Source organism: Physeter macrocephalus, chromosome 1 (genome assembly GCF_002837175.3).
Source record: "Physeter macrocephalus isolate SW-GA chromosome 1, ASM283717v5, whole genome shotgun sequence".
NCBI lineage: Eukaryota > Metazoa > Chordata > Mammalia > Artiodactyla > Physeteridae > Physeter > Physeter macrocephalus.
The window spans coordinates 30,049,711-30,073,214 of NC_041214.2; the positions used below are offsets into that span (position 1 = coordinate 30,049,711).

Sequence of the window (23,504 nt, forward strand, 5' to 3'; positions counted from 1 at the left end):
ATATTATATTTAGTGCTTCAGAGGGTATGCTATAGCAACAAAGAGTTTTGAAAACAAGTATTTTAAATATATTTAAAAATATAATTATAAGAGTAAGAAGACATCTTGTCATTTTAATAAGAGATAAACTAAAAAAAAGAGCTGATGCTTCTGAAGTATAAATATTCTTTTTACTAGAAGGAATAACTAGTAGTCTTGGAAATTTATAGCATAAAAATCACTGTTTTCACTGTAAACCTCCTTTATTTATGCCCCAACACTGCTCAGCTTTTCTCCCAGTACTTAAAAATATATATTTATTTTTAATCTTCCAATGAAGTTATTTAAGATAGTCTAATAAATGCTTCGATTTACCGAGCACCTACAGGCACCATGCTAAACATTTTAAATACATCAGAGCCCATCCTCACAATGTCCCTGTAGCTATAACTTCCTTTGCTAGGAAAAAGAGTAGAAAAATTCTCATTCTTTGTTTTCCTTTCCTTATTTTTTTCTCCCTGTACTTCTCAAAAAAACTGTCCAGGAAAAAAAAATTGTTCAGTTTAAAAAGAAAAAAACATCTCACGCTTTGCTACCTTCTTCACATACATCATATACAAACCACTTTGACTGTTCCACAGGCGCCCCCCTGCCCTCGCCAGGGAGTAAAACTTTAAGATCTTATGTTATCAATTCTTGAAGAAATAAAAGGCATTTAGAAAACATTAAAATATTAATTCCCAAGTTGATTCAAGGACTGCTCCATTGATATCACCATGTCCATTTTAATTGGTTCCAAATAATTCTTTGAGCCCCTAGCAAATTCTTACTGGCCATTCCTTACTTTCCTCAGACTTACTGAGGTTTTATTATAAATGCTGAGTATTAAGGCTGTGTCTTTATTCCTCTTTATCTCACCTTACTGTTTTCCCCCTCGCTCCACCCATCTGACATTGTTTATACAATGCAGGCAGTTCAATCAATCTATGCAGAATTGAATTAAATTACTGACCTTCACTAATTATGATTTTCATAAAAATCTGACATTCATTGAGAATATTTTATACAGGTGTATATCACTTTATAGAGTAGGTTGATTCCTGACAGTCGGCCTTACTTCTATAAACCAAATTATACTTTTATCCTTAGGGGAAAAAAACTGGTCCAGATTCACACGTGTGAATGCTATAAATTTTTAAAAATCATACATTTAAAAAGGAAAAAAACTAAGAAATAATGGTAAAAATTATTTCAAAATTAAACAAGTACCATACCATAAAACATGTTCTCTTTGACCTACATCAAAGAAGTAGAAGACAGGCCCTTGGTATTGTCTGCCTCTTGAAAATGGGAATTTCCTACATTTTCTCTATGCTAGTATAGTGAAACCCCTTGCCTATGTGATCAAATGTAGGTTTCCTCTATTTTAATTCACATACCCATAAAATTGCTAGCAAAGTTATGAAAGTTCTTAATGCAGAGAGGCCCATATATAACACAATTAATGGTGCTTAACAATGCAATTTTGCAATATAGTTCAAATATTCATTTGTCCATTCATTTTTTCCATTCATCCATTCATTCTTTAAATATTGGTAAGTGCCAACTACGCACCCCATAGTATTGTAGATGCTGGGAATACAGTGAGGAACAAAATATAAAAAATCCCTGCCCTCATGGAGCTCACATTCTAGTTCCTCAAAAGGGATCTCTAGCTAAAATGTAAGTATTCAAAATCCAAGAGGAAAGCTTTCTGAAAAGCTCCATTAGTCAGATATCTCAAAGGAGCAAAGGCTACAATAAGTACTACATTTACATTTGTAACATGTTTTATTTTTATCAAAAATAAAAATAACGTCCTGTTAAGTTTATTAATTTCCTTGAATTTTAATTTATATTTAAAATTTCTAATTTTCCTCAATTTACACTTCCTAGCTATTTCTGATAAATTCTACAAGCTCCTTGAAGAAAGTAAAAGAGAGACCATTCTTTTAAATTTCCAACCTAACTGACGATCAACAGGTACCAATCAAGTGATGGTCTTCAAAAAAGCAATTCTTTGTTATAAAACAATGGGCCTCACAATTATAGGACTGCTGTAATTTGCCACTGCTGCCTCTGCATGACTTAGCCAACTGACTGGGGTTTTGATTGAGATGCCAATACTTAAAATAATTTGTTAGTTGTCTTAACTTCTTTGTTACTGTCCCATTAACTGAACTTATGCTTCTTAGTCAGCATTACTATGTGGTAAAGACTACTATTAGAAACTATAGACTTTCCCTGCGGCAGAGATTACAGCTAATTTTTACCTGGCATTGCTGTCGGTGCAGTTACTGCTAATGTGCTCTGGACCCTTCTTTCACCGAGCTCTTAACTCCTGCTCTGCCCTTGCTTTCCCTAACCAAAATCCTTGAATTATTCTAAGTTTAATATGGCCAGGCCACATCTGTTGTCAAGGTGAGTGGTCCTTCATCTTTTCTTGGACTTCTTCTCCCTTTTCATGTCACAGCCAATGGTAATGTTTTCCACTTTCACCGCAGGACTCTTTCCACCCTTTCACTGACAGGACACCACAGGAAATCTGGAAATTTGTAGATGTGCCACAGAGTGATAAAGAATGCCAAGCTAGGAATTAGGATACCAACTTTGCTCTGCACAGGATACAGAAAGATCCTGGTGTATTAAAGGAAATATCACTCTGTGTATGATTTCTGCATTTTCATTTCTGTATTTATCTCTCTGTATCCACACAACAATATTTATTGAGTGCTTATTAGGTTCCAGGGACTGTTTGTTATACAGGTGGTTTCTTTTAATGAGAACACACTAACACTGCTTCAAAGCAGGAGTGGTAAATCTCTGACCTACAGGTCATATTCAGTCTTCAGCTTAATTTTGTGTGGCCCAGAGAGAAGCTATTAAGAAATGAAATCACAGCAGGCCTTTTGCAGTCTTTACAAGCAATAAGATAGAGCCATAATTCCACGAAGAGAGGAGGCTTGTATCTTTCTCCTCTACTGCTGTGTATAACTCTCACTGTCTCTATCGCTTTGCTTCAGTTTTCTATTCATTCTGCCTCATTCCCTTAACTGGTCATAATAGGGCAATGGGATATATGTTACTTCATATATTTACTGAATTACATTATTACCATTTTCAATTTAAAGGGCAGACCAACTGAACATTTCATACTTTTATCCTGGAATAAATAAGTCTTTTTGTTTGGCCGTGGGGTGGGGTGAGGGATGGGGTGGAAATAGGTCTATAGTCTTTGAAATTTCTTTCAGAGATTGCCCACTCATCAACTCAGTAAACTGAAATTCCATCTTGGCAAGTATAAGAATTGCATTAAAAAATAAAACAATAATAAACATTGCACTTCAAGAATCTACACCAAAAAAAGAAATACAATCAAAGTTAAGGCAGAAGTGTAAAAGGTAAATAAATATTTCATGGAGAAAGTAAACAAAAATCTATCCAAATAATTATTTCAACAAAAATAGAATAGAAATAAACGCATTCAAAGGAAGAGTTAACATTTATCATTTTTATACACTGAAAATAAAAATTCTCCACTCCTAAGAACCATTTTCATGCAGATTTTATCACAAAATTACTTTATATTTTCCAATTTACAATTTCTCTCTTCAGTAGTTGCTATGAAATATAAATTATTTACTTGATCTCCCAGAAATTAAATATGTTCCTAAAAACTCTACATAATCCCCATTACATAGGCATACTATAGTATCTTTTCTTCAGCACACACAAAAAACTATAATAATTATAACTTATTCTTTATTTGTTATCTTTCTACAGAAATTATCGGGATTAGCCTTACCAGGAAATTATACACATTATAAATACAAGTTTTAATAGACTACTGATCATCAGACTGTTACGTTATATTTCTAGAACACGATATCACAAATTAAAGTCATTAATTCCAAAACAATAGTTTATTAACAAAAAAGTACAAAGAAGTACAAATGGACATCCTATTTCCCCCCATTATGGTCCATCTATCTATCTCCCTTTCAGTCCATGGCATGGCCTTCTTCAGCTAAAAGACTGGGTAAAACACCTCTCCTCTTTCCATTGGGCCCTAATAAATACATAATGATTTGTTTGGGGATGGTTTAAGTTATACAGTCCATGTCAATTTAAAAAAAATGTTTTATCTATATGAATTGCCATAAAAGCCTCTTCCCTTGCAATACACCATGTACCTAAACTGAATGAAACATATGAACAACATTCATAAATCATGATTAGACATAGGGAAAATCATATCACTAGTATGTTTGCCTTGAAGTAACAGTTTACAAATGAAAGCTTAGAGGTGTCAAAAAGAATTTTCACAGATATTTACTAGAACACTTCAAGTCAAAAACATCTTGTTAACTGAACTAAATTGAGGTACATGGAAAACATTCAGCTTAGTTGTGTTTTCTGCACTGATTTTAAAGCAAAGCTACTTACATATCTAATCTTACTGATCTTACTGCTATTAATTTCAATTTTCTCCAAGAATGGTACAGTTTATTTCAATAAACCTACAGTTAATTCCATACTTCTCTTTCTACAAGCCCAAAGTACTTCTCTAAATCATGTTAAATCACAATACTTTGTGATTTCTCTCACAGGGCTCCTTAAAATACCAATGCAAGATGGGGAGATTTAGTAAACTGCCACATTCAGTAAATAATGCACAATTTGCTCTCTCTGCTATGGCTCATCAAGACAGAACATATGAATTAATTTACTGGTGTTCCTAAATGCCTTGTTTGCAATTTATTAGATTATACGGTTTTTTTTTGAGTAGTAAGCTCCAGGCTTTTGGTTTGTGGAGGGAGCCAGATCAGAGCTTACCACAATACTTTACTCCCTGCTTAGAACTATTCTCATAAAGAACATGAGCTCAGTGTTGGACTAGGCTGTAATAACATAAGGTGCTATAGCAGTGACACATTTTTTGGGAGCTGGAAAATTCAGATGACCACTCACTAAACATAAAATCATTATTCCACAAAGATTTTATTCACATCGAACTTGCACAGTAGCAAAAAAAAATCAAAACATAACTAAGCCACATATCAAAGAACAATATACAATAGAGATTTGAATTTCTCAATGGCATTGGAAAGTATTTCCATAAATAACATTTACAATTCTAGTGTTAGGTCTTTCAAGGTGTCTGAAGCTTCACAGTGCTAGAATTGATTTTTATCAGAACACATGCAAAAATGTGCAACACAATAATCCATATTAATGACACAAAAAAGCACGCCAGTTATTTGTCATTCCAGCACGGCCATGCCACTCTATGTTCTAAAAACAAACAAACAACCCCCCAAATCCGGGTCCCATTCATTCTTCAATTATGCCTTTAGTCACTCTGTTTTATTATATTCAAACAGTCACTGTTAGTGCTCTTCACCACGACTTTCAGGTTGACGTCACTCCCTGCCTGCTGGCTGTCAGGACTGGGGGACGCCCCTCTCCCAGACTCACCTTCTTCCGGATGTCTTCATCGTTTGCTCCGAGAGAGGCATAGAGCTTGAATGCAGCCTGGCGAAGTTCGTGAGCATGCTTTAAGTCATGATCAAGCTACGGGAGGGAAAAAAAGATATGTTCCAACCCAGTCCACAAATTAAATTTTTCAATAAAACTAATAAAGTAGAGTTGAAGAAAAAATATGTTTTAACAACTATTAACGTATCGGTGCTGGTTATTTTGGGTTTCTGCTCACATATGACTGAGACCTTGCTGTGTCTGTGTCAACATGACCTGGAATTCTTGCAGTCTGCTTCTGTCTAAAATGTGACACTGGTATATGAAAAACCTTTGTGAACCTTTGAGCCTTAAAAATTCAGTGTTTCTAGATGGTAGCTTTAGTGGCACTGGTGCTTGCTTGCACCAGCTCTTTTTCTTTTTTGGCTGTGCCACGTGGCACACGAGATCTTAGCTTCCCAATCAGGGATCGACCCCGTGTCCCCTGCAGCGGAAGCGCAGAGTCCCTGGACCACCAGGGAATTTCCCACCAACTCTCTGAAATGCTCTCAAAAACATGGCACAAGAGCTTCCCTGGTGGCTAAGTCCAGCGGCTAAGACTCCACACTCCCAATGCAGGGGGCCTGGGTTCGATCCTTGGTCAGGGCACTAGATCCTACATGCTGCAACTAATTAATTAATTAATTAATTTAATTAAAACAAAAAACAAAAAAAATGGCACATTCAGGCCTTTCTAACCCCGGAATACAGCTGATAACTTGAGTGCTGCTGCAACAGTATCTTTAGAAGGTTTTCCCAAACATTAATAGTGCTAACCAAATTTCAGCATTTAAAAAGCTTTTAGAAGCAGGAAAACCTCTGTAAAAATGCTTAATAAACAAAAGACCATGGTAATCATTACTACCTGTCTATTACAGCTATCTGAGAATTATGTTCAGGGGGCTTTTTTGGGATAAATTTACTAAAATTACTTACTGGTATGAAACAATTAATGCTATCTTTTCATATGCATAACTGGCTTTCTCAGTTATCAATTCTTCCATATACCTGATTTATCACCAAACTACCATAAAAATAAGAGAAGCATGTTCTCAGGACACTTTCAGTGACTAAATATGAACCAGTAAATATATAAGGCATATCAGTAAAGTAAATAATTTTATAACTAAGAGATATAACTTATCCAAATGATTACAACTTTTTCCAAATGAGTTGCCTTGGAAAGGTTCACCCTTATGCAAAGATGTAGGTATTGTTCATAATATTCTGAGACCCTCTTTTGAACATTCCTAAAGAACTGAATGGCACACTAGCAAGAAAACCCTGACAATAATAACATATTTTCATTGACTAAGAGAGTTTTAAGTTAACTGTCACTGGTGTGTGAAGAGGGGGAAATCCAACTGGGATACATCATTTAGAGTAACAACAACAACAAAAACTCCACAATAAAAAACTAAAACTCAGTTGGGGTGGTTCTGAAGGCAATTATTAAGAGTAGCTCCCCAAATATTTTGATCAAAGCAGGTACTGATGGTTTATGGGAGGAACCTCCCAATATACGACACTCATTTTGATGTGTAAGTTCTAAAATATCTATTCTTATGTCTTAACTACTTTCCAGTCATAACATTTATTAGAATACTGACTTGGACTAAAATACCATGAAAATCACACATTTATTAACATGTAAAAAAGTCTCTCTTATGGGTCTAGTACCTATACTTGTATGTCAGAAACCACTGGATAATCCATCATCAAAAATAAAGAGGACAAAACAAACTAATATTCAAGTTTAAGAGATTTTTTAAAAAGTTATTATTATTCCAGTTTTACTGTGATGGAAATAAAATGGAAAAACCCTAAGAAAAGGGATAATCTTCTATATACTAGATAAATGTTTTGCACATGTGTAAGTTAGACGTTCTTGTAACTATGTTTCCTCACTCGCATGCCCATCAAAGTGTTCTATTTGCCTTGCTGCGATGGTCAGCTAAGGGTGTTCATGAGGCTGTAGTTAGGACTTACTCATATGTCTTTGTACTCTGAGTTACTGTGTCAGTGAGCAAGTAGCCAGAGGGAAAACAGACAAGGCAGCTGCTTCAATATAACCTATCACTTCTACTAGAAAAACAATACTACTGAAGGAAGAGCAGGCACATAACTTAAATACATAAAGGGCAGTGTACATTAATACAAATATCAATGGAAGTTATTTTAGGCCCTTTCTGGGACAGAGAAAAGTTATACCCTTAATAGTTTGTTTTATTTTCAGTGTTAAATGCCAAATGAACAGTTGCCTACCGGATGTAAGTTTTTTGGAACTCAGGGGCATGGGAGAGGTCAAGAGAATAGTTTAAAAAAATTTACCATTGGGACCAGTGGCATCAAAAATACAGTCACATTTGTGAAACAGTATTGGTTACTATTTAGGAGGCAATGCTCTCTATACCATGACCTCCTTAAATAAACTTTCTCTAACAGAATATTTATCTCTCATGCTCAGAGAAATGGATATGACAAACACGTTGAGAAAAACAAAGCCAAAAAGAATATCTACCTATTCTGAGGAACTTATAGTTTGAGAAAAAGTTAGCACAATTTGGTCCTTGATGGTCTCAAACTAGAGGTTAGATGGTGCTTTAGCTGTCACTAGCAGGCCCAAAGCACAGTATGAAACTGCAGAAAAGAAAGAAGAGATGGCAAAAATTAGAAGAAAAGGTAGCAAAAGAAAAAGACAGTGGCGGAGAGTAAAATAAAGCCACTCAGTCGCCTGGAACAAAAGATTACCTTTGTCCTAAAGAATGAGAATATAGTGACAAAGCTGATTCTGGGACTTTCAATAGCATTAGATGATGTTGATATATCAATAACCAGCTTAGAGACCCCACTATTTTGGGGTTAGCTGGGAATTTGGGATGCAATTTTCTGATTATCTCCTTACTAAAAAACTTCTGACAATAAACATGAAACAAACTGGATTCAAAACTTATAAAGTGACATCATCTACATTACTAAAAGATTTCTTTCTTTAAAAGGGCTCCGAACTGTTAATTATCAATTGGTTCAAAAGTGGTGAACAGTAAGAAAATCTTTTAAAAAATCCCTCTCTTGAGCTGCTGAAAAGGAAAAGAGAACATACCCTTTTAATATCAGTGATGGCACTCACAGAGCTGGGATACTTGAAATAGTCAGCAAGCATGGCAATGAGGTGATCGGTAATGCTAGCAATTCTCTGTAGCTCAACATCTGGTTCAATCAGATAGGCGAGTGTCTCAGCTCCTTCAACTCTCTCCTCTAGTAACCTCTCCTTACTGCACATTCGAACCAAACAAGGCAATGTCTGGAAGGTAGTGATATTAATTATTTGCTTTTTGGTAAATGCAAAAGCATGATGGAGATCATATAGTAACTATATCAACCCAACAGTTTTTACTGGGAGTCATGTTTGTGATCAAATGTTTCAATAAAGACTTTCAGAGAATAAGTTTTTTTTGGAATGTAAAAACACACAAAATTCAGTGCATATGAATCATTTACACTGGCACACTAAACTCCCATATAGTCAAAGCACATTAATATAAAGTCTAATTAGGCTTTTGTGATTGACAAGACTGAAGCTTTATTGTACAACCTTACAAAAGACGTTTAAGAATCCCTAATAAATAATTTCTGATGCTCCTGCTCTGTCTATGTATTTATTTACCTAAAATACATCCAGCAGTTTAATTAGGAACGATTTTGCCTTAGAAAAAGTATGCTATCTTTTCCTTAACGAGTGTGATATAGCTGGGATGACTTTCAATTTTTGTTTAGAGTTTAATACTTACAGTTGCAAAAACAAAATACAGCTTTAAAAACTCAGTGATCTTCCCATTAGTCAGATTCTACCAGTTCTCCTGTAATCCAAGTGAAATGCATCAGTCATAGTTCCTGAGTTCTCCAGAGAACTCCCTGGAACGACTGTGATATCTACTAGACCAATTTTACTTCTGAGGTCCTTCAAAAACCTTGCCACTGGTCTTGGTAATTTATCTACATTAGGTTCTCAATAAAAATATCCCATGTTTATATTTCTAAGGCTGATGAATCAACTTTAAAGGATAATGTGGAAATAGAAACTGAAACATCAGAATTACAGGAAGACTTCCTCTACAACCGCAGTCAACTATGCTTCGTTCTTTTCTAAGTTCCTATTATAGCTTGACCACAGAGTTTAGCACTTTATTGTTCACTGTTGATTTCTTATCAGGCTGGTTCTATCTTTTAAATACGACCCTAGGCTTCCAAGAAGAAAGCCTATTCTTATTTTCCTTGGAACAGTTACTAACATTTATCAATACCATAAATTCATGGATTATTGAATTTAATGCTCACAACTACTACACAAAGAAGATACTGTTAACCTAGTTTACCAATGAGAAAGAAAAGGAGGGGGAGAGCAGTTAAGTAAGGGCATGGAAGCCCTTAGCACTTTATGCAGTGCTATTTACTCAGGGGGTCCTCAGATCTCATTAAACTGTCTTGCTTCACCAAAGACTAAAGGAAACATTAATCTTCTTAATGTTCTTTTATCCTTGGGTTCATTCTGAACACTGATAATGAGATCTCACATACACAAAGTGACACACTATCCATTTACTTACAGTTGTTCTGTTCTTTATAACTAAAAGCTGTTTAATGTATTTAATATATTGCTGGTCTCAATATCCCTTTGGGATAGATGAGCAGGAATTATTGCTTCCATTTTCATAATTAGTAGTCTGAGGCACCACAAGAAAAAGGGATGTGCCCAAGGCTACCGACCCAGTCAGTGGTGGAAGTGCTAAAACCAGAATCCAGGTCTTAGGACTTCTAAGGGCTAGTCTTTTATCTGGGCTTTTCTGAGTTCTAGTAGCATCTGACACACCACAATAATGATGATTGCTTTCATGTGTTATTTACTTATTCTTTCTCATTATGCCTTTTGATTATCTGCCATGTGGGTGAAATAAAGTCTTTATCTATAGAGTTAGTGAACTGCTTGCCTACAAAACTGTGCTGCAAACTTAATGAAAATCAAGGACTAAAATATATTTTCTATTTAACTTTTTACACGTTTTTATAATTTTTACATCCTTCTAATTACCATAAAAATGAAAAAGGTTTGACAAGGAAAGATTTACTTTGACTTTCAAAACATATCTAAAACCAATTTTTTAAAACTACATGTCATCCCACTGAAAAGCATGGTGTTTTAATATTATTTCATGCTGTGCACACATACCATAGTGATAAATGTGTAAAAAGAAATAGGAATACAAATATTTATAGTCAACACTTACATGCCTGGATAATTTTCACATGTTTTTAGAAAGAATTAATTTGCTCACCTTTAATACAATACAGTTGTCATCTGTCCGAATTGCTCCAGCTCTACACATGTAAGTTAAACTGGAATAAGATGGCAGAAAGTAAGTTTTTGCTTGTGTTTTAAAGCTTTAAAAAAAACAACCACCACCACCTACTTGCCTTTAAGATATTATGGGGGAAAAAAAGACAACTACTCTTACTTATCTTGAGGGAGAAGGTTTTGACACTCCCTTATCTGAGATTCTGTTAATTAAATAGTCAAAGAAAACTATCCGATATAGGCAGACAGTAAGCCAGAAGTTTTTTAAAATACCTACAAAATTGTTTTAAAAATAAATGGCCGAATGAATGGGTAAACGATAAAGCAAGGTGCTGGGCACAATGGAGTTCTCTATACTTTTCTCTATACTTTTTGTTTGAAATTTTCCATAATAAAAAGGAAAAAATTTTAAAATAAAATATAAAGTTAACAAAGTATCTAAATTTAAATGAAGTTAACTTGGGATATTTCAACTCCAATAGCAGTGGTAGAAGTATCACAGAAGAAGCAGTTAACTTGTAACACTTATAGCTATCCCTATTAGCTAAGATAGTTAAGATATTAACTAGTTAAGATATCAATTAGTTAAGATATTAACTAACTAGTCAGAGGTTACCAGTAGTGGCTTTGAGAATTAATTAGTGATTTGGCTCTACTGAAAAACAATTTACCTTCACAATTGTATCTGACTGTGAATAAGAATACAATTACTTTCTATTCTCTAAGCAAGTACTGAACATTAAGCAATTAAGAAACTTAAATTAATGGATTTCCTTTTTGAATTAGATTCCTTTGGTAAGCTGGAGGGAAAAAAACCTAAAATACCCATATTCTGTCTTCTAGGGAAAGTTATAAACAAGTCAGTAAAACTCCTTACTTATACCGTAGGAGATGAATTCTTTATAGCTGTTATCATTATCTTAAGATTTGTTACTGCATGGTTTTTTGAAACCAGTTCCGTGAGAGTATTACCTTACTAACAAAAAGGCAAATGCTCAGTTTTGAAGACAAAAAGGCAGACAAACAAAAAATACAAATCATAAAAACAAACAGAAAACAATTCATGATGCAGGAGTGAGTCACTGAAAACTCCTCATTCTGGCCAAAATATTAGAGAGTCACAGCTTCTTAAATACTGAAACTAAACCATTCACTTAGCACAGAACCCTACATAACAGGTGTTAAACCTATCTGGTAATGTATTGATAATTACAGAATTAACATGTACTGAATGCTTACATGAGCCAGGAACTGTGCTAATAAGAACTTTACATAACTATCTTATAAATGGTCACATCTCTATGAGTAATCTTTGTTTTGTTTTTCCAAAGATGAGGAAGTCACAGTCTCTGAAATCATGCCTTGGTTATCAACTTCAACTAATTCTCACTATTTCTATATCTTTATGTTTTCCTGACATAATACTTAGCATATGTGTTAGTTAAATCTGATCTAATTCTATGCTATTTCAACTGAAATACAAGAAGGGAATGTAATGAAGTAATTTTCTGTAGGTAGTCTTAGATGTTATAAGAGAGTTCTTGTTCTGCATGCTACTAGTAGTAAATTGAGTATAAAACTCACATCCATTTAAGACGATATGAGATAATCCCATGACTTTCAAATTTCAAAATCCCAAAACAAGATGGGGATTGAAAGTGAGCTCATTAGGCTGTCCAAAAATACTCTAAATTGATAAAGCACTGTCTTTCTTCCCACATTGTCTTGACCTTTACCATTTTGCTGATGTGAGCTGCATTTCAATGGGCTTATCCCTCTGTAACATCTTCACAAAAATCTGTGGTAACAATTCTCCATCAACCAAAACTAGAAATAAAACAAACAACAAAGATTAAGGAATTCTTTAAATCTACAAAGTTCATAAATTAAATTGTGTAGGTGCCACTGAAAGTTCCAGCCTACCATTTACCAGGGTCATCGATACCTGGGGGTTTTCAAAAGCTAAAACTGAGAAGCATTTCAGTGCCTGCATTCGAACCTGTAAAAATAAATGAACAAAGCATTTATTTTAATTTTGCAAATATGAATTTTAATGTCTCAGAATCTAAACTCTTCTGAAGAAATAACTATTTAAATCTGCCTAAAGTACTAAAGGAAGGACTCAAGGGAATAAAAATAAGACCTGTATATCTGAAGAGTACAGTAAGTTAAAATTATAAAAAGTTAAAATTAATTTTGAAATAATAGAAAAGAAAAAACAAGGAGGAAGTAGCAACTAAAATGGAACTAGATAAATCCCTATTCAAATTTAAAAGAACGCTGTAAAAAATACAATGTTGGTAAGGCAAAGGGAACTTAATAACAATTACTAATTGCCTTTCAAGTGGGACATTTCTTCTTCCCAAATTACAAACCAGAGAACTGAAGAGAAGACCAAAAAAAAAAGAGTACTCTTGTAGTTGTGTATGGGATGGAGATGGGGATGGGGAGTGGGGGAAGAGAACAGGAGAGGAAAGAAAGTTATGATAAAAGTTCGAAAAGGACTAAACTAATTTAACTTTAGAAATACTTATGAATTATGTTACTATACCTCAAAACTAGGTAACTGGTCTGGGATGATACCAAGGGCTCAAACTCTTGACCACATACAACATATTTTATAATTTGCAGGAGCTCCTATGAGAGCTGTTATTTTTCATTCTTTCTGTTCAGCTTTCACCAGATGACCTAATCCTCACTTCCAAGCCTGAGTCTATATATGATGTTCTTCTGTGGAGCCTGAGATTGGCAGGATAGGTAGCTGAGGTGTGAAGAAGCTCTGTCCCTCACTTGGGTAATGCTCTGCAGCACAAGCACGTGCCTACAGGTGGAACCTAGAATATGTTCATGACACTCTGACAGTGGAGCAAACCTTGGCAAGAGTAATGTTACCAAAACCTTTTTCCTTCTACAACCTGTAACTTGCCATAGTAGATAAGGAAGTCTAGTGTGGAAAAGAAAAGAAAGAAATGAAGAACTGGGGGAGTTAATGAAGCTAGAGGATGGAAAAGAATAAGAACAGTAAATCGCCACCCCAGCAACTGTTTCTTGACATACAAGTGCTGACTGGTCTCAGCCTACACACGGTACAGAGCAGAGGAAGCAGCTCTCAGTATATATGTCCTTCCCTTGCCTCTGGCTAGTTTCAAGCTGGTTCCATTCCCCACTCCTATTCTTGTGAGATCTTCACCAAGATCTAACTTTGGATGTCTGAGGTAGGGAATACGTACATATTAGCAGGCCAGACCTGCAATAAAGCTAAGGACAAAAAGAGCAGACTAGGATCAATGCAAATGGATAGCAGACAAAAATGACAGCTTCTCTGCTTTACAGGAAATTCCTAGCATATTTAGTTCTAATGTGACACAATAAAGACAGTGTCCCAATATTTGTTACAACTTACCAGTTTGACAATAATGAAATGACCAAAGTTTTAACTAAATGCCTGATAGTATATCATGACACTGCTTACCTATATATAAAAGATAGTAACTGAAAACCCTTGACTTTTTAACTCAAAATACAAAACAGAACACATTTTAAATGTTGATGTATATGTGGGTATATGCTGTAAGTTTCAGTCAGTGTGGCTAAATAAAGGTTTCAAATAGGAAATCCAAGGTCTTTCCTGTTATAGCAAGCCATTGCTCCTACATGCTTCAAGGCATGACCTCACATGCAACTCTGGCACTGACACCATACCAGAAGAGACTACTAATGATCACAGGTAAAAATCAATAGGAACTTATACCACAATCATATCCTGAAGAAAAAAAAAAAAAAAAAAAAGGGGAAGGCAAGGTAGATATTTTTTTAAGTGCACTCTCTCTATAGGTAAAACAATGCCCCATAACATTTTACTGATAAAATACTATTCTTGATCACAATATCTACCAAAGAAACAACAAAACATGTGTGCCTCTTTCCAGACCAAGACTCTAGAAACCCAAAATAAAGTATAGAAGTCTGGCCATAAGTTTTAACATCTTACTTTGTAAGATACTGAGGTTAGTAGGTGAGCAATATTCTGAACTGCACCATGATTAAATAAAATTGTTTGATGATCTGGACCCTGTAAGAAAAGAGAATATAATAATACATTAAGAAGAGTAATGATTCATTACAATAAAACATTTACCTAAATGGAGAAAACCACATTCACTACAATGTAGAATTTTTAGTTACCCTTCTCCTGTATAAACCCATTCCCAAAAAGCAGGATAGACACTGTTTTCGGTCCTGCAAAGAGCTGTAATATCTTACCTCTCATCTCAGTTCCATAGAACCGCTGCCTCCTTACCTCCCTAAGTAAGGAAGGGGGCACAGAAGCTATCCTGGCATAGGCCCTCACACCATTACAGCAACAAAAGCACTCCAAATTCTGCATTTCATGTGCACACCCTTACCCTAAGCCCACAGGAGACAGTGTAGTCATTCTTACAACTTAAGACTGATGACCTAGTCAGGGGAACTCTAAAACTAATTAATTACAAGAGAAACTGGACCAGATCCTAAGCTACCTCAACACATTTGGGAGGTTGGAGCAGTGGATGGTAGGAAACACAGCACTGCATAACTGAGAAGTAAACATGTTTTAGTTCTCTTTCTCTCTCATTTCTCTTGAAATTATCACTTCTTAGAGTAAGAAAGTGAAGTAATAGGAAAATTCAGGTTTTTTTTTTTTTTTTTACTAACTCTGTTTTCTACTAATCAATTTACTGAAGATCTTCAAAATGGCACAAGCTAAAGATTAATGTAAGGCTTTGAATTTGCCAGTACTTAATTCCCTTCTTTTATGTCCCACCCATTCACTCAAATAATGAAAAGTCAATTAAAGCCAAGGCAAGGATGGTATTTCATGCTTATCATTATTTAGGAGAGAAAAGTGTAGCACTGAAAGGTAGGTTACCTATTTGGGTTCACCAGAGGAAACCAGTTCCTACCCTAGAAAGAAGGCTCTCAAACCAACTTCTGCAACTCACTATTCAGCCAAGTTACAACTGTTTTGCAGACGCTCATTCTTTCTTGGACCAAAATATCCATCATTTGAAGTGGGAAGATTAGCATTCATACTTCTGAATAATAAAAGAGCCATACTCTATTTTATAGGCAACAATCCCCTAAACATTTTACATACTATTAAGAGCCCTTTAGGGACTTCCCTGGTGGTCCAGTGGGTAAGACTCTGTGCTCCCAATGCAGGGGGCCCGGGTTTGATCCCTGGTCGGGGAACTAGATCCCACGTGCATGCCACAACTAAGAGTTTGCATGCAGCAATTAAGAAGTCCTCATGCCACAACTAAAGATCCCACCTGCCGCAACTAAGACCCGGCACAGCCTAAATAAATAAACAAACATTTTTAAAAAGAGCCCTTAAAAAAAAGTCAGCAATTTCTCTCTTAATTTACATACATTTAAAAAATTGAAGTATAATTGGTTCTATACATTTTCTAACTTCTAATTTCTTATTTTTAATCACTATATAATATTCCACAGTTTACTCAAGCAAACCCCCATCACATATTTTTGGTACTTTCTAATGTCTCACTATTAATTGACTCATTTGAAACATAGGAGTCTCTGGCTTATTCATTATAAGGACAATGGTGGAGACTACAAAGGGGAGCCAAGGAAAAGAAGGGTCTCCTCAGAATCTGACCCATTTTTTCTACCTATTAACAAGTAGGTAACTAGAATAAGTTATGAAGATAAGCCTCAATTAACCTTGACTAAGGTTTTTTTGCCTTCCTTATAAATTTTAACATCCCGATTTATATACAAGCAATGTTTAGCAGAACAGCTAAGTAGGCAGGGGCTGCCTCTACCCCCTTGTACCTCACTGTTCTTCCACTGTATTCAGCCAATCCATTCTCCTGATTTGAGGTGACCTAATACTAATAGATTATTTTATATTCTTCAAAACAAAGAAGAATACACAAGTATATTCTTTCCCCCTGTTTTAACACAAATGGTAGGATAATACTATACATTTACATATATATAATATATAAAATACTACATATAAATACTATATATATACTATACATACATATATAAGTATATATATGCATGGCTCTAAACCTTTTATTTCCTTTATAATATATCTCAGTGATCACTCATATAAGTACACAAAGAGCTTTCTCATTTCTTTTTTGGCCTTAATCCATTGTACAAATGTCCCATACCTTAACTAGTATCCTAGAGTTAGACATTCAGATTGTTTTCAGTCTTGGAGTTATATTTATAAATGATGGTGAAGCACAGTGCAATTCTCTGTACGTAACTGTTTCCCATCGCTTACAGGATACTGTACTTTTTAATCCCTCACATTCTTTGCCCAAATTGAAGCAAATATTTGTTACAAAAGAAGCTCTTCCTCCTCTCTATGGTCATAGATAGGATTGTGTAAAAACAACTGCAAGGAAGGAATTAGTGGCTGAACCAACTAAAGAGGAGGAACTATTATTCCATTATCAAGTCTCTCTTTAGTCTCTCCAAATCAACCTGCATGAACCTGGAGTTAGTGAAACAGCTTCTCAGTGTAGGAAGCACATAAGCCCTCATGATCCTAAACCCCAAAAGACAGGTCCCGAAATCTGAGTCACTGCTTAAGTGGCAACAATGTAGAAGTTAGAATTCCAATTAGTATTATTACTAGCCTGTTTTTGCTCCTTAATAAATCAGGGAGAGAATTTCAAAAATATAACTATGATTAGCTTATAACACAAATGCTTTAGAAATCTCTTTTTCTGTCTCCCCTGCCCAAAGTATGTAAATTTATTTAATATTGATACTAGTATATGAAAATTTGTAAATGAGTCTTAAAATGCTACTATGAATTTTATTTATTGTTTTCATAAACAAAATGAAAATAAAAGGTTTTTATAATTAATGACAATACAGAAATCATCAGACCAGTTGTTTTCAAAGATACATGTTGTTAGTGTATCAGCAGGGAAATAAATACTGTATTTTAGACTATTACTATTGTCACTGGGTTTATAAATGCTATAATGTTTCCTGAGGTCTAGTTATATCTCAGGCTACTTAAATTGGGTCATCTAATTACCATGGCAAATGCTAATTATCAGGCTAAAAGAAAGCTGAGTTCAGGTTTTTAATTTTCTTCAGTTCTGTTAGTGGCATGAGGGTGCCTGTAAATTCTTGTTCAGCATAAGTTTCTCTCCAGCAAAAGAACTAGTGATTTAACAGTATTCCATTATCTATGATTTCAGCTAAAACAGCACTGAGAAGTTTCAGATGAGCAAGCCTAAAAGCACTGAGAAGTTTCTGAAAAGCAATTCTAAAAACTATTTGGGTAACTTCAGGAATAGGATTATTCAAACTTCTCATAATTTGACATGTAGCAGTTATACCTCCAGGTCCAATTTTCAGTGTCCTTTTGGGATTACTGTGATTATGACTAGTAGATGCTGTGCTCTCAAGCACTTGCATCTAGATGCTGAAAGATTTGTAATGAGGCATATAGTTCTGGAGTATCCTTCTCCACCTATCTACCAGGGTTGGCTATAAGACATCATTTAATGTTGGAAATTGTTTTCTCAAAGCTTTTCTTTGCCCACCTCAAGAGATTAAGGAATTGACACCCCTGGTCCTGTGAGTTGGCTTACATGCTCACAAAGCAATCCAGGAAGAGAAACTTCAGGGACTTTTGACAAAAATCTTAAATTCTAAATGTCTTATATAGAATAGAATAGGCTATGACAGCTAGGATTTGGGAGGGGTTTTAAGTTATAATCTGGAGTTAGTTATAATCTATAGTTACTTTTTCTGAAAGCAACTGATTTAATTTATATTTGGGAAACTGTCCTAAAATAGCATAGATCTGTGATCTTCTTAGTTTACCATGCAGTTGTTCACTTTTCCTTCTTTCCTATAGTTCCCCAAACTCCTCATTTTATATTTGCATTATAAGTGATAAGCAGGTAAGTAATAGCTGTCCTGAAAAACTTATCAGAAGATAAACAATGACTTGGTTAAAAGTTAGCAAATTATGGTTATCAAAAGAGTACACTCAATATGTAAATTATGAAGCAAAATAAGTAGCACTGCATAGCACTCTTCAGTTTAGGTTCAGGCTCTTTTAATAACTGAAATTCCTCTCAACAAAGAGGAGAGAAGAATCTCTCTTAGTTCTCCTTATAAGAGATCACTTAAAACAATTTCCAGGGCTTCCCTGGTGGCGCAGTGGTTGAGAGTCTGCCTGCCGATGCAGGGGACACGGGTTCGTGCCCCGGTCCGGGAAGATCCCACATGCCGCGGAACGGCTGGGCCCGTGAGCCATGGCTGCTGGGCCTGCGCGTCCGGAGCCTGTGCTCCGCAATGGGAGAGGCCACAACGGTGAGAGGCCCGCGTACCTCAAGAAAAACAAACAAACAAACAAACAAAAAACCAACTTCCAACGATGTGGAAACTGAGGGTGTGGGAAAACAGTCATGAGCATAACTGCTGGTAGAAGTATAAAATTGTATAACCTCCATATAAGACAACATGTGGTAAAATTACATATGTACACACTCTTTGACTCAGCAATTCTGTTTCTTATAAAATGTCTTACATACAGGGTATTTGCTGCATCACTGCTGTGAAATAAGATTGGAAACAAGCTAAATGCCCAACAATAGAGGACTGGTTGAATAAATTATTGTACGTTTATACAATAAAATACTCTTCATCTGTTTAAAAAAAAAAGAATGAGGAAACTCCTTACGTACTGATATGGACTATCCTTCCAGATGTTAAGTGAAAAATGCAAGGTGCAGAACAGTATGTATGGTATGCTATCATTTGTGTCAAAAAAAAAAAAGAGGGGAAAATACATACATAGGTCTGCTTGTATGTGTATAGATTAGCTATAGGAGGATACACACAAAAGGCACATCTCCTGAGGACATGCAGGATTTTATAGTATAGAGAACATTTGTTCTGGTTCTTACTTTACAGCAGTGTGAGAAGATCTGACAGATGTACTCCTGGGTATAGCGGGACCTGCTAAGCAGCGCCATGAGATGCGGTATCACTGTGGCATCCTGGAGTCAAAGGGAAGAAGAGCACAGCAACAAGGAACTCAAACACAGTGAGTATCTCTAACAAATGATTTCCACGAGCAGATACATACATAAGCCTCTTATCTTAATGACAGTAAATCAAGTCTCTTTAAGGAACACAACACAAAAGCAACACGGCAATCAAAACTGTCTAGGCAAAGGATAAGGAAAGGGGCTTCAATTTTCATCCTTGACAACAAAATACAAGAACAGGAAATTCTCAATTTCTCTCCCATAAACAGCCTACATCCCCACAATAAAACAAAATCATTTCAATAAGACTTGACATAAATCTATTCTGAAACCAAAATGTGACATATTAATAAGATATGTAATAATGTATCGCTTATAAGGAGGAATTACTGTATTAAAATAAAAGTTGACCATTTTGATCTCTGAGATGTTCTGGTAAGTATCAGCAACAGGTTAACACTCATAACAACTGTAGTTAGCTAATTTCAGTCTTCACAATTTATATCATAGCAACTTCTCACTTAGAGCCCACTCTCTGCCTACTACGGACACTTCACAACATACACGATGGTTCAGGACAAGACAGAAGAATCCACCCAACCTGCTGCAGGGCTCTCCAAAAATCTCCTCTTTCTTGAGTGCAAAAAGAATTAAACGTTGAAATAATATTTGGCTTGAACCACAGATGGAAAAGGAGACTTAGCTCAAGCCCCCTAGTCAATACTGTCACAAGTCCTGTAGCAATGTTTCTCAAATATGAATGTGCATTGCGTGTATGTTCCCAGGGGACATTCTGTATATACAGATTCTGATTCTCTAGGTTTGGAGTAGGACTTAAGATTCTCCATTCTAACAAGCTCCCAACTGATACCTGATGTTGCTGGTCCACAGACCACCCTTTGACAAAAGACAACAGAGGGCAAGGAAGGAAACTTAAAAGCATACCAGAATACCACTGTTGGGATAAACAAGATCTGGGGTTTCCCTCAGAAAGAAAAGAATGCTCAAGATACATAAAAGCTAAGTAGGAAAACAGAAGGTTGTTGATCCTACAAGTAGAATCTTTTCCCCTTGCTTGTTAGTATAACCCTGTGTTGTCATAAGCAGTTTAAAAACAAAATGAGGGAATTCCCTGGTGGTCCAGGGGTTAGGACTCAGCGCTTTCACTGCCATAGGCCCAGGTCTGATCCCAGGTCGGGGAACTAAGATCCCGCAAGCAGCATGGCGCAGACAAAAAAAATAAACAACACTCAGAAAATTTCAAAGAAAGTCAGCTACTAAATTCATTTAAAAAAGGCAAGAAATGAAAATGTAAAGTACGCATCTATTTTACAGATGCGAGGTTGGGGTGGCAGGAATAACGACAAGAGTGGTTCCATTGACAGATGATGGGGAAGTAGGTAACAGCTGAGAGAGAAGAAGCAATTGAGAGCAAGAGCCTCTATTATGCTCCTAAAACTACTTCCACCTCATTCCTTTCCTCCATTGCTCTCTCATCCCTCAGTTTTCCTGTGACAACAGCCCCTATCCCATTTCTTCACAACTGCGTCCTTTCTGCCAACTGTGTTATGTATCTGCAGTTTATGGTTGATTAAACAAGGCAAAGAACAGTTACATAATTTCCCCAAAGTCACCCATCTGATAAGCAGGACTGCAAACTAGACATTCTGCCCTCTTCACCAGGACTGTGCTGTCTTTAGTTTAGTGCCTGAGTTGCCGTGGTGGCTGGCCTCTACACAATCCCACTCACAGATGTCAGTCAGTTACACCTAAATACTACTCTCTGTCATTGTCCCACCTAACACTCTTCATAGATTCTCCACTGTCTCTGAGGGATAAAATTGTTTCACAAGTTAGGTATTCTCTCTGTGAAAGTCACGTTAATGTCCCTGCGTCTTAATTTTTCTTATGTAAAGAAGTCTGTGTAGACTAGTGTTCTCCAAATTATGCACCACGATCCATTAGTGGGTCAGGAAATCAGTTTAGAGAGAGAGGAGGAAGGCGCTAAATTAGTTGACCAGGATCAATTTCTCCCCCATTACTGGGCTGGGGGTTGGGGAGAAACTTACAGGGTAAAGAAGATGGGTGATTGGTTTAATTTCTTTGTAAACATGACAATTGGACCTTCAGGAAAACAGATGGAGAGCCCTTCTATGTGGACTGCTTTGAGGAGGATATCCCCATTTTAGAAGTGCTTACAGTAAACCACTGGTTCTCTAAGAGTGGTCCGTGGACCAGTAGCATCTCAAGTTACTGGGAAACTTGTTAGAAATGCATATTCTCAGGCCCTACCCCACACTCACTGAATCAGAAACTCTGTAGGTAGAGTCCAGGATTCTGTGTTTATGAGCTCTCCAGGTAATTCTGATGCATGCTCAAGTTTGAGAACCAGTGTAGTAAACAGTCTTTGGATTTATGAGGCATGGCTCCCTGAAGAATGCTGCACAAGTCCCTGAGGTATAAAATTGAGATGTTTCGTAATTTAGAGCCTCCCTGCTGTGTGAGGTGACCCACAAACCTCACAGACTTTATGCATCATTACAAGCCAGAGGAGCAAGGGCCTAATGTAGAAAAAACAAACTATGGAGGCACGTGGCATGTTCCCTCTCCCTGCCTGCTTTGCCTGTGCCTCTTGACTGCTTATATTCTTGAAATACTTGTAAAACATGATTCTGGACAAGAGCTCTGATTCATATGTGTCCACTCTGAAACTCTGACATTCTGTGTGTCAGCTCAGAGAATCACAACCAGCATTTTTTTTTAATGAAAAAGGATAGAACAGAAATCAGAAGGCACCACATTTACGGAACTGTTTTGTGAAGACTATCTCAGGATGTTCCACCACCCCTTGCCCCGTCCCCTTTCCGCACCCCCCCCAGTATGGCAGTGGAAAATATCATTCTTACTGTGGACTGTGGATAAGAGTTTGAAAAATACTAGTCTGGATAATTTTTAGTAAGAAAGTCCCAAGTAATCAACAGATAAAAACACCCCCTAATACTCCCTGAAGTTTTTGAAAACCACTGAATGACTCTAAAGATCTTTAGATTCTCTCACACGTATTCTGATTCTAGCCTGGTAAGTAAGCCTCTAACAAGCTGCTTCTGGTTCACCTCTCCAGCCGCAACGAACATGGATTCCCTTCCTGCATTAGACTATTCTGTCCACCGTCCTGCATATTCTCTCTTACACAGATGTTTCCTAGAACAGCTTCTTTTCTCTCCACTTCTTGAAATCTTATCCATTATTCAAGACCAGGTCGAATTCTACCTTCTCTACAAAGCCTACTCTACTGGATTTAACCTATAGTGAGTGCATTAAATATACTTCCTTAATTTGTACCTATTAGGAAATTAAGAAGGGTCTTTTTACAAAAACCAAAAGAAAAAAAACAGCTTACAAATTCCTCAAGATCTGAGACGATCTTTCACTTCTTTACAAAGCCTAGAACGTTTGATATTTGCAAATTAGCAAGACTTCAAACACTTCTTGAGACTTTTCTACAACACAGTTATCACAGTTAAGATCAGTTTTGAGATGCTAAGTATGGGTTGGCCAAAAGGTTCGTTCGTTTT

At 36.2% G+C, this 23,504-nt stretch overlaps 1 protein-coding gene across 10 annotated transcripts in view; it reads right to left on the reverse strand.

Moving 5' to 3' along the window:
• ARMC8 (armadillo repeat containing 8) overlaps window positions 1–23,504 on the reverse strand; it is a 102,507-nt gene that overhangs the window by 39,286 nt on the left and 39,717 nt on the right. For 8 of the 10 annotated variants that reach the window (XR_003679641.2, XM_007107295.4, XM_028489436.2 and 5 more), the window contains exons 6-12: window positions 19,846–19,938; window positions 14,880–14,960; window positions 12,812–12,887; window positions 12,625–12,715; window positions 10,869–10,929; window positions 8,639–8,839; window positions 5,497–5,592 (exon numbers count right to left, since the gene is read on the reverse strand). Coding sequence is in view for 9 of the 10 variants with exons in the window: in XM_007107295.4 (XP_007107357.1) it covers window positions 5,497–5,592; window positions 8,639–8,839; window positions 10,869–10,929; window positions 12,625–12,715; window positions 12,812–12,887; window positions 14,880–14,960; window positions 19,846–19,938 (699 nt within the window). In the remaining variant the exon portion in view is untranslated. The remainder of the gene's footprint in view (window positions 1–5,496; window positions 5,593–8,638; window positions 8,840–10,868; window positions 10,930–12,624; window positions 12,716–12,811; window positions 12,888–14,879; window positions 14,961–19,845; window positions 19,939–23,504) is intronic. The other 2 variants (XM_055087437.1, XM_055087487.1) reach the window with 1 other exon arrangement.